General features: G+C 36.2%; 1 protein-coding gene across 3 annotated transcripts in view; it reads left to right on the top strand.

Annotated features, from left to right (window-relative positions):
• Positions 1–13,479, top strand: part of NBAS (NBAS subunit of NRZ tethering complex) — a 174,723-nt gene that overhangs the window by 46,510 nt on the left and 114,734 nt on the right. For all 3 annotated transcript variants that reach the window (XM_048297405.1, XM_048297406.1, XM_048297407.1), the window contains exons 22-30: positions 1,353–1,436; positions 1,905–2,058; positions 3,416–3,601; positions 4,568–4,741; positions 5,702–5,835; positions 6,592–6,654; positions 7,286–7,408; positions 8,851–8,953; positions 11,595–11,818. In XM_048297405.1, the coding sequence (XP_048153362.1) occupies positions 1,353–1,436; positions 1,905–2,058; positions 3,416–3,601; positions 4,568–4,741; positions 5,702–5,835; positions 6,592–6,654; positions 7,286–7,408; positions 8,851–8,953; positions 11,595–11,818 (1,245 nt within the window). The remainder of the gene's footprint in view (positions 1–1,352; positions 1,437–1,904; positions 2,059–3,415; positions 3,602–4,567; positions 4,742–5,701; positions 5,836–6,591; positions 6,655–7,285; positions 7,409–8,850; positions 8,954–11,594; positions 11,819–13,479) is intronic.

The following is a 13,479-nucleotide window of genomic DNA, read 5'->3' on the forward strand; positions in this document are numbered from 1 at the left end:
GGAATTGAAAGCAGGTGTTGCTATCGCTCTGACACAGGAATTAACAGTTTTCCATCCTCACCCCTCCATTCGTTTGACTTCTATAACCTGCAAATCTGCCTCTACCTTTTTATTGTTGGATTACTACAGCATATATAATTTGGAGGTTTGGAATTACAATGATAAAGCATGAGGTGTTATTTGCTAATGCACAGAGAAGGGAAAAAAGAGTGACCAGTCCTCTGGGTGAGATGTATATGTGTATGGGGCAGGGCAGTTCATGAGCATGCCTTGCTTTGTTCAGTGAGTTTGATGGCTGTTGCTAAATGAGATGTAGTTACTGATTTTTAGCTTATTTTTTTGACTCTTACTATATTGTGAAATTGATTTGTTGGTTGGAGTTGTGTTTATTTTTAAACTACTGAGTTACAATGCTGCTCTTCAAGGGATGAGAAGATAGTGTCAGTTGTTAGTTTATAAATAGGGATTGTCTGTGTAGGGTTACCATTGCTGTTTATTTTCAGGGTCAGGAGAAAATGAATTAAATTTAAAATAGCTTATTTTTCTGGTATGCTGCAACTCTAATGTCTCTAGTTTGTACATGGTTTGATTCTTATTTCTACAAGTGCCAGAACCTATAAAGTTCTTCTCTTCCCCATTAGTTTATGTTCTGCATAGCTTGACACGGTTTTCTAGTGTTTTATGCTGCCTAAACAGCTAGCCTTCTACACCAAGCCATAACTAATCATTCCAATAATAATCCATTATATTCTTAATCTGCATCTTAAATTAAACAGGGGTTTTTTTTTTTCAACCTCAGTAATTAGAGGATGTTTCACTGTAGAGGTTTGTAGTCAGAAATCCACATTAAACTTAATTGAGAAGATCAGCACAGCAGGGCATGTGTTGTTTCAGTATGAGGATTTGTGCTAAGATTTGAACAGTTTGTTTTGTCTTCTTTTTTCAAGCTGTGAAGATCATAGGTTTTTACTCATTCCAGTCTTCTGTGACAGCATATGAAGTCAGAATACTTAGTGTGAAATGGTAAAAATTCTGAAAGCATGTAGTGGGTTTTTTCCTTTTTTTAAAGCATGGTCAGTAAGAAAAGAAATTTATTAATCTTTTTTATTGGATCTTTAATAGTATAGGTAGAATATGTATTATATTTGTATGGATAACATACAGGCAAAACCACACTTGTAAAGCTGCACTAAGAACTAATAAATCTTAAATAATTGATACTGTAATTGACTGACATGCTTATCATGAATTCACGGAAATATTTTTGTATGCTTTGTATTCCATTAATTGAATGCCATAACAAATTAAAAAGACATAAAATTACATCAGGCTTCTCTTTTCTGTCATACCAGCTACAAGAAGGGGACATTGAAAATTCTTCCTTGGAATGAGCAAAAACATCGTGAAGAAGACTGGTGTGAAAAACCAGAATGCAGGTAAGTATATATAAAAGCAAAAATAAAAAGAATTTATTTACTAATTCTTGAAATGTGGGAATTGACCCAGTAAGACTCCCTTACTATTTTTGTGTGCACTAACTTGTGTTTTCAGCTTTCTCAGTGAGACTGACTGAACAAATGGAAAACAGAGGTTGTGCAAACCCGGATCTTCAAGTAGAGAGCATTTTCTTTCATGATCTATCACATGTTTGAAAGCTCTTACTAGTTCAGTAGAGAGAATTATTTCTTTCATGATCTATCTCCTGTTCAAAATCTCTTAGTAGTTCCTTTGCTGACAAAAACTAGCGCTCACTGTGATTGGCATTTGAGTCTCATCAATTTACTGTGTAATGATAGGTTGATTGTATCATTTTTTCCAGACGTTTTAGGAAAAAGATTGATGTTAAAAAAAAAAGTAGGTGAGCAAATATATATTTAAACGTACACTTTTTTTTTTTTTAAAAGGATGGTTATTGAACCAACTTTGCAAGATGAAGGCCAGTTTCTGTACGAAATGCAACCTGAGTTACTGAAGTACAGGACTACTGACCTTTCAGTAGATCTCGTCACTGATTGGTATTTGAGCAGAGCACAGGAAATTGAAGAGTATGCAATGCAGGTAAGAATAGCAGGAAGGAAATGATGATGGCTGAGCAGCCTTCTTCAACAGAATCCTTAACAGTCTTAATGCATATTAATAGACACTTCTCCCTCACACTGTGTCTCAATTTCATTATGGCTTTTGAAGTACTTGTTTTTTTTTTTCATTTGCAGTGTACTTACGCTTGCTCTGAAGTTTACTCAGTCAAATAATTAATCCACAGAAATTAATAGGAAGCCAGTAGATTCTGTTTCATTTGTTTTACCATAGCAGACAGTAGCTCTTTTGTAATCCATGAAAAGTGTTTACCCTTGCATCTTATGTTTGTAACTAAGGGAGGGAAAGTTGTGCACAGCATTTTGGGAAACATGCTTTATTCTGTCACATGCTGCTGTGTCATGTATATTGATAAGTGTTGGTCACGTGTCACTGTCATGTCAATACATGATACTGTCATGATTTCTTCGTGGCAGATTTACTGTGTGTCTGTGGGACTACATGCAGCTTATTTTTGCTTGATTTTCTTCATATGTTAAAAGTGTTTGAAGCTCTGTGAGGTAAAGATAAGCATTGCACATAAAAACAGAGCTCATCACTCGTGTGCTCCAGTATTCTGTTGCTTCTCAGGCAAATTTAGGTGCATGAAAAGGAGGATGACTGGAAGTATCACTACTGTAGGTTAGTTCGGATGGGTGAGTTCTTCTACCAGCTTGCAGTCCTTCAGGGCTCTTTTTAATCATAGTTGACTGTGATCTTAACAACCTGTCAGTAGGTATAGAAATAAAAGCAACTTCCAAGGATCAGTTAAAGTATATAATCTATAAATTAGCATTCTGCTCTCCGAGACTTACGTCTGCCTTGCTGAATATTTACAGCCAGTATTGTGTTCTTTGAAATTGAAACAGAACCTTTCATATAAAGGTAGTTTCAGTCACTAAGGAAGAAGCCTGTTATTGTTTTTTGTGACATAAAATGCAACAATTAAAATTACTAAATCATGTTCAGCTAGAAAAGTCATGTTGCATGTCAGTTACCTGATTGTCTTAGTTTAAAGCAATCCTTCATATTCCATATACTGAGAGGAGCTGTGTGTGATCTCCAGAGGGAATAATATTCTAATTTATGTGCATCAATAGGATGCATCTTGGTTAAAAGCATATAACGATACCATCCCCTAAGATTAAGCATTTTATGTGGTCTTCATAAAGCTGAGAAGGACAATCCATCTGGGAATATACAGTCCACAAAAGCTTCTAGGAACTTAAAATTGCCTATTAAGCAACAGGGAAATAAAATAGATGCACAGACAGGACATAGATTGAAGTTGGCTTTTGGCAAACAGTTGTACAGCAGTGTTTTTGTAATTATTTTTCAGGTTGACTGTGCTCTGTCCCTTGTTCGTCTTGGCATGGAGAGGAACATTCCTGGTCTGCAGGTGCTTTGTGACAATCTGGTCACTCTTGAGACTGTGGTTTATGAGACTGATGGTGATCGAACTTTGACTTTGAAGGAACTTTTAGAGATGAAAGACATTGACAAGCTGAGACTGTTGATGAAGAATGTAAGTATTTTGAATAAATAATAAGTACACCTCGAAATCCAGTAACTCAGGTTACTCTGGATCCTGTGTATATAAAGACACTGTCATTTTTCTGATGAACCTCTGTCTTTAATTCAGTAAAAATTCTACATTTTCACTGTTCCTTTTTTGTTGTTGTTGTTGTGGTAGGGTTTATTTCTATGTTTATTTGTTTCTAAAAAAAAGCTAAATTGGCTCAGTTTTCTCAAAGACCCACTTTGTCCCTGGCTGAGGACTCAATGCTACTAAATCTTCTTTTGAAAGCTGTGAACTCCCTTTTTGTTGACCTTTTTTAAGGGATCTTCATTGTAGCTCTTGATGATGCTGCAGATACCACAGCAATGAATGTTTTCCATGGATGTTTTCTGGTGTCTTTAAATATTGTCAAGAAACTTTAATATTTGCCTTTGCACTGTATGTGTTTTTTTGTCTCTGTATTGAACTTATCCATGGCATTTCAGGATAGAAAAAGATGTCTTGGAAGGGCTGAAAAATAGCTAGAGATGGAATAGGGTTCTGAAATTCAATTGAAGAACACATAAGCACCAGAGGAAACTAGGAAAATACTCAGAATTTTTTTTTTTTATTTATATAGCCACTCAGCATTTGGTTTTCTGTTTTACATTCTTGCTGAATTACTGAAAGTAATGCTACTCGGAGATGCTTGCATGGTCTTTCACTCATTCTGAAACTGCAGGAGGAAGGGAGGCTTTCCTCACCAATGGGCTTTACTCCTGTTCTGCTCAGTTTCCTCAAGCCATTGGGTAGCAGAAAGATTGTTTCAGGGCTTCATGATGTAGTGATCTGTTTGTGATCGCTGAAGATAACTGTTTCAGTTATATTGATCAAAAAAGGTTCTGTTTGGTTTTTTGCTTTTCCTGCTTATTTTGGACAACGAAGCTGAACTAGTTCTTATATTTCCTCTCTGTAACTCTTTGTGCTTTCCAGTCCTCAGATGAAAAATATGTGAAGAATGTTTACCAGTGGATGATCCCTTTTCTCCACCGCTGTGAAAATCAGTCCCCTGGTCTTGCAAATACCCTTTTTAAAGAATATTTAGTAACACTGGCAAAGGAAGACTTGACTCTACCTCTGAAGATATTTCAGAATTCAAAACCTGCTGTAAGTAAAGAGCCCTGTTGATTCTACTGGTTTCTTTGGAAATTCTTGTCCTGAAGAGGTTAATTCAGAAATAGAGTTAGTTTTTCTAAATCAGACCATCTTTCTGATCTTTCCCTTTTTCTTAGACCCAGAATTTGTTATGTTTTAGAAAACAACAATTAAAAAGTTTTGTAGCATAAATCATAATGCAGCTAAACTGTCCTTGATGAGATTGTCAAATTAATGTAATAATGATTCTAGCTTAGTAGAATAAAAATTACGGATTCTTCTTTGAAGTGATTTTCGGGTGACCTGTTTAAAGTAAATTCCTGGCATATTTGCTTTATAAAAGTGGATATGAAAGAGTTTAATGATCTCACTAATATTTTTTTCCCTGAGGAATTTTACTAGGAGTAGATTTCAAGTTACTCCCCCCCTCTCCCGCCTTACTCAGCAAATGTAAAGAATAAAGTGGGGGCCATTAGGATTGAGGTGAGAGTTCACTGAGTAAGGGTTGAAGTTGCTTTCCATGTGAGTGTTTTACGCTGCTTCTATGGCTTAAATAATTATTCCAGAGCACACAGGCACATTTCTGCATGCTATTGAATGTTCTGAGTGTATGGACAGAAATCAACCAGTGAAGCACAACCACAGCTCTTCAATGTATGTTGGTACTGTTGTACATATTAAATAAATCTGACAAATGTTTGCAGCAGTTGCCTTCCTCTGCACCCTCTCCACTTCTCAAATTCAAAAAGGGTATAGTGGCATACCACTGTTCTTTCAAGTGTCTGCACTGCAGAAAACTAGCCAAGATAAGATTCAGGTTATGACTTCACCACGTTGTTATCAAGAAACATTCTAATTGCACCTGAAGAAAATTTATTTTCTTGGAGTACCTATCTTTTTATGTTGAAAAGAAAATTTACTGTTGAATTAGAAACAGGGAATAAAAACCAGTGTTCCTTCTTTTCTTGTTAGTGTCAGCAACAAATTATCCCTGATCAGGACCAGCTTATGATCACGGCGTTGGAGTGTATTTATAGCTGTGAGCGAGATGACCAGCTCTCTCTTTGTTATGATATTTTGGAATGCCTTCCACAAAGAGGATATGGGTAAACATTTTATTTGTAAATTATTTGGTTATTTACAAATATTTTAGAAATATTAAATATAGTTGTGAATTAAAGCTTTAAAAAGGGTTGTTAAGTCACTAAAGGGCAGACCAAGTTACTGGAATACTCTGTTCACCTCTGAGCTGCCATGATTGTAATGTATCTATATACTTCTGCTGTATATACATCAGAAGTACATACTCTACGAGTTAATGCAGCAGAACATGAGTTAAAGTAGCAGCCTAGACCAAGGCTTCTGTATTGTTTCTTAGACTTTCATAGTCTGATGAATTGAGACCAAGTGTTAGTGCTGTCTTACTGGTTTTCTTGCAATAGTGGCATCTTGCAGTTAACTTAAAAGCAGCAATATGTCCCTGTGAGAGAGGGAAGATGGAAAACCTATTGAAGGACAAGTAATGCTCAAGAAAGTGAAAGCATGAAGAGGTGATAGATACTCTGTGATCTGTGAGGTGTAAACTATTTTTCCAGTATCTTTTACATGAAGGAAGGAGAGAGCCTGAGAAAAGTCTAAGGAAGAAGGAAAACCTCTGCTCTTAAAAAATTGAGGGACCCTCTAAATTTTAACTGTCTTTACAGCAAGAAGCCCAATAGTTTTAATATTTACAAGTAAACATTTATTTTAATCAAGGAATGTTTCAAACTACTTATCTTCATGTGTATATAATGTGAGTTACAAGAGGAAATTATAAGAAATATGTGTTTATGTATATATTTAATTGTGTGATATCATTGCAGGCCTGAAACAGATAAAACTAACACTCTTCATGATGAAGTAGATGAACTGGAACAAATTCTTAGGTATTGCATTTTGCTGAAATAAATATTCTTAGAGAAATCACTAAGCATAGCCAAGAACATTTTTATAAGAAACCAGCAAGAATATATTTTTTTTAATGCTGTCAACAAGATTATCTGTATGTTTTTTGTATTCAGAACATAGAAATTTTGAATGGTTTTATCTATTTGAATAGTATAGAACTGTAGAGATACTGTTCTTGGAATAAAAGTTTGGGGGGGTTGTGTTTTGTTTTTTTTGTTTTGTTTGGGTATTTTTGTGTGTGGGGTTTTGTTGGGGAATTTTTTTATTTGTTTGGTTGGGGATTTTTTGTTTTGTTTGTTTTTATTTTCAGTGGGCTTTTTTTTGGCAGGGGGAAGGAGGGTTAACCTGAGGAGTTTGTTTTGATCTTGATACTCTCTAATGCTTTGAGTGATCAAAGACTAAAACTGTGGTGCTATGTGTTTACCCTAGGGTATTATTTAATATATATATATAGTTTTTAAAATGTAGGTAATGTTACTCTGGTTAAGCTATACTATTAGAGATTTTATGGAGACTGTTTGCATTTGCAGTACATTGTTTGAGAGTCCTGCTGCTGCAGCAGTAGTTGTACAGTTGTGCAGGATTCAAGAGCGCTGACTCTGTTTGCAGTGTGTCGGAGCTGTTGGAGAAGCATGGCCTGCAGAAGCCGGTCTCCTTCGTGAGAGACACGAAGGACAGTGCAGAGGAGGCGCGGAAGCTGATGATCCGGCTGACAAGGCACACAGGTCGCAAGTTAGTATTCCACGAGGCACCGGGATAAGAGGGGAAGCGCGGTGAGGTAACAGAGCATGCCTGCCTGCTTTGTGGCAGCAGGGAGCTGGGGTGTTCACCCTGAAGACAGTGTACATACAGAGATTGGTTAAACATGTGATTAACATGATTAGTGTTTTGGCTGCATTCTCCACAGTCAAAAATCTCTGCTTTAGTATGTTTGTGTTCAAGTAAACAAGCTTAAAAGGCATACTGGCTGAAAAATATTGCAGGATGATGAATTGTGAAAGATAACATATTGTAAATAAAGTCCTTTAAGACCTATTTAATTTTATTGAGAGTGTAGGATTTGTAAAATAATGCTTTGGTTTTTTTGGTGTGTTTTCTTGGAACCCTTGTAATATGGTAACTTACTGATTTTAGGTATTGATTCTACCACTTATATTCCCAGTATTATTTCTCAGTTTTTCTAGTTAAGAACTACTTCATTTAACTCATCTTTCAACTGTACATGAATTATTAAATGGCTCTTGGCATAAGCAGATAAAAATTTTGAATCCTGGGAAAACCAGCCATAACTGCGGGTGACTTTCTTTCTTATTTACAGCAAATATGCACAGCAGTTTATCCATTATGGTAGAGTGGTATTTAGATTTTTAGTAGTCTGAAAGCTTTTTAAGACTTCTGGAAACCTCTCTTTAGAAAGATCAAGACAATGCCTCTGTAGGAAAAATGTTGGTTTTTCCACTTTTGTTTTGCCAAACTAAAAGCTAATGCCACATGAGAAAATCACTATTAGCTGGAACTAGCTCATGTAATTTAAAAAGGTCTTTTTCTAATCTGAAAGGCTCAAGATAATGTCAAAAAACCTTCATAGTGTTTTTACTAGTAAAAGTTTTGATAGGGCACAAGAAGTTGAGGATTTGTGCATAAACAGAGATCCATGGATTCAGAGGGTCAAGAATCTGAATACCACTCAATTTTAAGAAACAAAGTTGGAACTCTATTCTCCTGTGATTGCATGCAATTGATTAGTCCTTTGAGATTGCCTACAATGAACAGCACTTTAATGATCCTCAGTTGCTGTTGGAGACTTGGTTTTGCCCTGCAGTTCCTGGATCAGCAGGAGGATAGCACTTCAAACTTTCTGATGTGTTATGGAAAATTATCAAAACCTAGCTGGGGACTCTTCAGAAAGATTGCTTAAATCCCTGCCTTATCCCACAGAAAACAGAAAAAGCACTTTGGGCACTGCATTGTTGTCAAACCATTTTATCCCACGGATGCTGTTTTAATATTAATTAATATTAAAAGCCATCTGTCTTTGAATCACTCCTGGTTAAAAGTCTAATTAAATACTGAAATAGCATTTGAGAAAACTCGTATTTTTGGTGATGGAAATCTACTGCTTTTCTTTAAATTTGTTGGGGAAGAGAATATTTAATTTTAAAAAATATTTGTAGGCAACCGTCAGTTGGTGAGACACAGTGGAAGCAATTACTCCAGGACATGTTGGACATGCAGCAGAAAGTGTATAGATGCTTACATTCAGATACTTGCTATGAGGTGAGTTTTGTATCTTCTTACTGACTTATGTCCCAAGTAAGCTATAGATTCTTATTTCATATTGTTGCTCACAACCGTAAATACATTTTCCAAGTGTTGTTACTTGGTTGTCTACTGGCTTTTTGCTGTATTTTATTTAAGGAAAAATTCTGGTGTTTATTCATTTTATCTAAAGCCCTTCTAATAAATATCCTGTATATCTTTTATTAAAATTCAGCTTTTTAGAAATTGAGTCAACTTTGTTCTGTAGCCTGTAATTCCATGTACAAATGTGTTTAGCAACAAACACTCCGAACTAATGAAAATAAAGCATTGTCTTCACTCAAGCATTTCTTAAACATGGAGTTCTGGCTTGATACTATTATCCAAGATCATTATAGGATTATGGACTTTGTGCTGCTTGCAATTGAAGTAAAATTATGTGAGATGAGAAATCTAATTTCAGTGAAGGTAAAAACCCTTGCATGTGCATAAAGCCCAAACCCATGTCATTAGTATTTGCAAAGGACAGCTGTTAGACAGATGTAGAATTTGCTGTGACGTGTTATTTACATTTTCACTTCAATGTACTGCATTTTATTACAGATGCAGTACTGTGTCCACTATAATTAGTGTTTATATCTATATAAAAGCAGGTTTTATTGCAGTTTACAGATTTAATTGCTTATGGCTATCCATCTGATTAGCTCTTAGGAGAAGTTTTAAAAGCAAAGTAGAAAAAAAAAGAAAAAAACCAATGCTATTCAACTTATATGTGAGAAAAATCATTCTTTCCCTGTAGTGCAGCTAGAAAAATTGCAGCATGTTTAATAGTCATGGTTTTGTGGTAGGCTACAACTTGGTGTACTTGAAATTTTTTTTACGTGCTTGTTAAAAACTTATAATACTAGAGCACTCTGTAAATAAGGCGTTTGCTTTGCTCTAATCTTAATGTAAGTTTTCTATTGACACTATTTTTTTAAACTCTGAACCATATAATTGAAAAAGAAACACAACTAAGGGTTTTGGAAAAAATTATGTAGGAGTACTGAAAATGCTTTGAAATGTGGTGCTGTCATATGCAATTATACTTCAATAACTTCAAAATTGATAAATTGGTGAGGCAGTAAGGATTTGCAATCCCATCTGAGGTTTCAGTATTTTTGAGCATGATGCTTAGTTTGTTCTTCTTTCATGCAAGGTGAATTCTGTCCTCTTGAAGGAGGACTTCTTAAGTTTTGAGAGAGGTAAATGTTCCATGTGAGATCTTTGAGGAAGAAGGGTCAGCTGTGATACTTTGCATCTCTTGCTGTTCCTTAAGGGTTGGTATGTTGTGAAATGGAAGATGATCCAATTGTGTGATGTTCTTTAAGAAGCACAGAACTGTTTTCCTTTCCAGAGCATGAGGTGGTTTGGAGAGGTTCTTCCTAGAAAAAAAGTATCCTGAAATTAAACTATGATTGGATAGAGTGCTAAATAATCTCATCTATGCCCTCTTTCCCATGAAAGGTTGGACCAGATCATCTTTAGAGGTCCCTCCCAACCTGGGCTCTGTGGATACAAAATGCTGCTAGCAAGGATTTTCTTGCTATTTTCTAAGCCTGTGAGAGACTTTTCTCTCTCACAGAAGAGGTAGCAGAGTTATGTAAACAATGAAACACCTGCAGCCTTGAGAAGTCTTGTTTATAGTATAGTAGAAAAATATTTTGACAATGGATGTTTTAGGATTTTAGCCAATCACCCTAAGGGGTGGCTGATCCTTTGTCCAATTAGACTATGAAGAAAAAAGTCTATAGAAGAGTTTGTAAAATAATTTAAAAAATCAATCTTCCTGCACAATTCCTGCCTGCTGGATCTTCTCTCCTCCTCCCTATGGCTGCGGGACACGGTGATATGCCCTAGGGCAATTATTTTTTTTTAATAGGGCTCTTCTATGATTCACTGATCCTCTTGAATTTGCTATGAACTTTAAGACATTCAATAAAGGCCATATTGTTGCAGCTGTGATATTTTCTGAAATGATCAAATTTCTGTTTCTTTTCATTAGGACAATAATGACTATGCTTAAGAAAAAAGCAAATTATTTTTGTAAGGAATTGAGATTATTTTGAGTGTCTTAAAGTGGGTAAAACTTTTACCTGTAAATAAGCTAGGTGTTTTCTGGCAGAATACAGCATTATATTAGTTTGCATTCTTTGAAGATAGTCTTGGTTGAAATTTAAGGAACATTTTACGTGCTCAGTCCTATATATTTTTAGTTTCTTTAGGAATACAAAATTTCTTCTCATATGTTGTTAGTTTTAAGGTCTTAATAGTGAACTGCCTTTTCAGATTCTTATATTGTAGTACACCTCAGAATGTAGGTATATTTTTGGTGTCTTAAGTCATACTGTAAAAAGACAGTTAATATGCTTTTTTTTTTTTTTTTAACTTCCAGTAAATAGAAAGTAGCTACTAGTTAATTTTAGCTTTACTTAAGTGAATTGTAGAAATACTTCCCTTGACAGAAGTCAGATTTTCTGCTTGGACTGGATATATATATATATTCTTTTGACTTCAAAGTTCCTTGCATTCAAAGGGGTTTATGCCATAAAATGCAGATAAGCTTAATTGAAACTGCTGCTGCTCCTGCAGGTTATTAAATTACTGTTCTTTCTTTTAGATATTCACCGAAAGTCTTTTATGCTCAAGCAGTATAGACAATATCCACCTGGCTGGGCAAATGATGCATTGCCGTGTTTGGTCAGTGGATCTGCCGAGTTCATCAAAAGGGAAGCTGCAGTACCGAGTCAGCTATGCCAGAAGTATTGAACTAGTTTTGGCTGCTGGTAGAGAATATTTCAATTCTTCAACGAGTCTGACTGACAGCTGTATGGAGTTGGCCAGGTACATTTGCCACTATCATATACATAAATACAACTGATTTAATGTTGTCATAGCATTAGGGTTTATTTGATATTATATTCCCCCCCCCCCCCCCCCCCCCAGTCGTCTATTGAGAATATTTTTCATAAGCAGGCTCTGGAAGTACAGAGTAATGTTGCTTTTAATGCAGGGAGTTTAAAGACCCTTTTAATGAATAAGGGTCCTGTGACCAGCTTTTCTCTTAGGGTTTTATGGTGATATTTCAAAATACGTGGTTTATAGCTCAAATACTTGGTATGAATGTGTGACTCTGTGTTTATTCTGTTCAGTAACATGTTTTGGTCCTTCTCTGACTTACTTCAATCAGTTGTTTCATGGTAACTTACCTTGTTTCCATGAGTGATTATCAGTGTATAGGTCTCCTAGTAGCCTTCATGTATGTGTTGGTTTAGGTAGAATATATTTGTATTCTCTTTAGCTCTTTTATTCCACTCCTATTTTAATCTTCACCCTGAAATATTTGTCAATATGCCTGAAAAATATGATGGGTTCATATGGGATGTTCAGCTAACATACAGTTTTGGTTTTGATTTAAAATGTGTTTTCTTAATTAACGTGTGGAGATAAAAGTCATATGATAAACTGGAGAAATCAAATACTTCCTGATTTAATGTGTATGGTGAATTAAACCATTTAAAATCATTGAGATGAGATGCCATCTGGACAAGCTCAAGAATTGAAGCTCATGAGACTCATGAAATTCAACAAGACCAAGTGCTGGTGCTGCACCCTGGTATCAGTCCAGGCTGGAGGATGAACAGATCCAGAGCAGCCCTGCTGAGAAGGACTTGGGGATGCTGGTGGAGGAGACGGTGGACATGACCTGGACATGTTCTCTTGCAGCCCAGAAAATTAAATGTGTCCTGGGCTGCACCCAAAGCAGCAAGGGGAGCAGGGGAGGAAGGGGAGGGGGTGAGACACCACCTGCAGTGCTGCATCCAGCTCTGGGGTCCCAGCACCGGAAGGACACAGACCTGCTGGAGTGTGTCCAGAGGGATGAAGCACCTTCTTCTTTCCTCTCCTGTGAGGAAAGGCTGAGGGATTTGGGATTGTTCAGCCTGGAAAAGAGAACATTCTGGGATGACCTAAATGTGTCCTTCCAGTACCTGAGTGGAGCCTGCAAGAAAGATGTAGAGGGACTTTTTACAAGGGCATATAGTGGGACAAGGGGTAATGGTTTCAATCTGGAGGATAGTAGGTTTACACTGGATGTTTGGGAAAGAAAAAAAAATTCTTTACTGTGAGGGTAGTGAGGCACCAGAACAGGTTGTCCACAGAAGCTGTGGATGCCCCATCCCTGGAAGTGTTCAAGGCCAGGCTGAATGGAGCTCTTGAGCAACCTGTTGTAGTGGGAGGTGTCCCTGCCCATGGCAGGGGATTTGGAACTAGGCAATGTTTAAGGTCCCTTCCAACCTATGTCTGTTCTATGATTCTATGATTTTGCATGTTGATTTTCTTTGTTCAGCATGTATTAGTAAAACTACATATGAATACACTGTACCAGAATGCAACTTGTATTTTAAAAAATTATCTAAAAGCTTATTACAATAATATACTATTCATATGACTTGAAAAAAAAATATTTAGAGTAATGTGCTCTTAATAGTTGCATTTATTAATTT

This window comes from Corvus hawaiiensis, chromosome 3, assembly GCF_020740725.1.
Source record: "Corvus hawaiiensis isolate bCorHaw1 chromosome 3, bCorHaw1.pri.cur, whole genome shotgun sequence".
In the NCBI taxonomy this organism is placed as follows: Eukaryota; Metazoa; Chordata; class Aves; order Passeriformes; family Corvidae; genus Corvus; species Corvus hawaiiensis.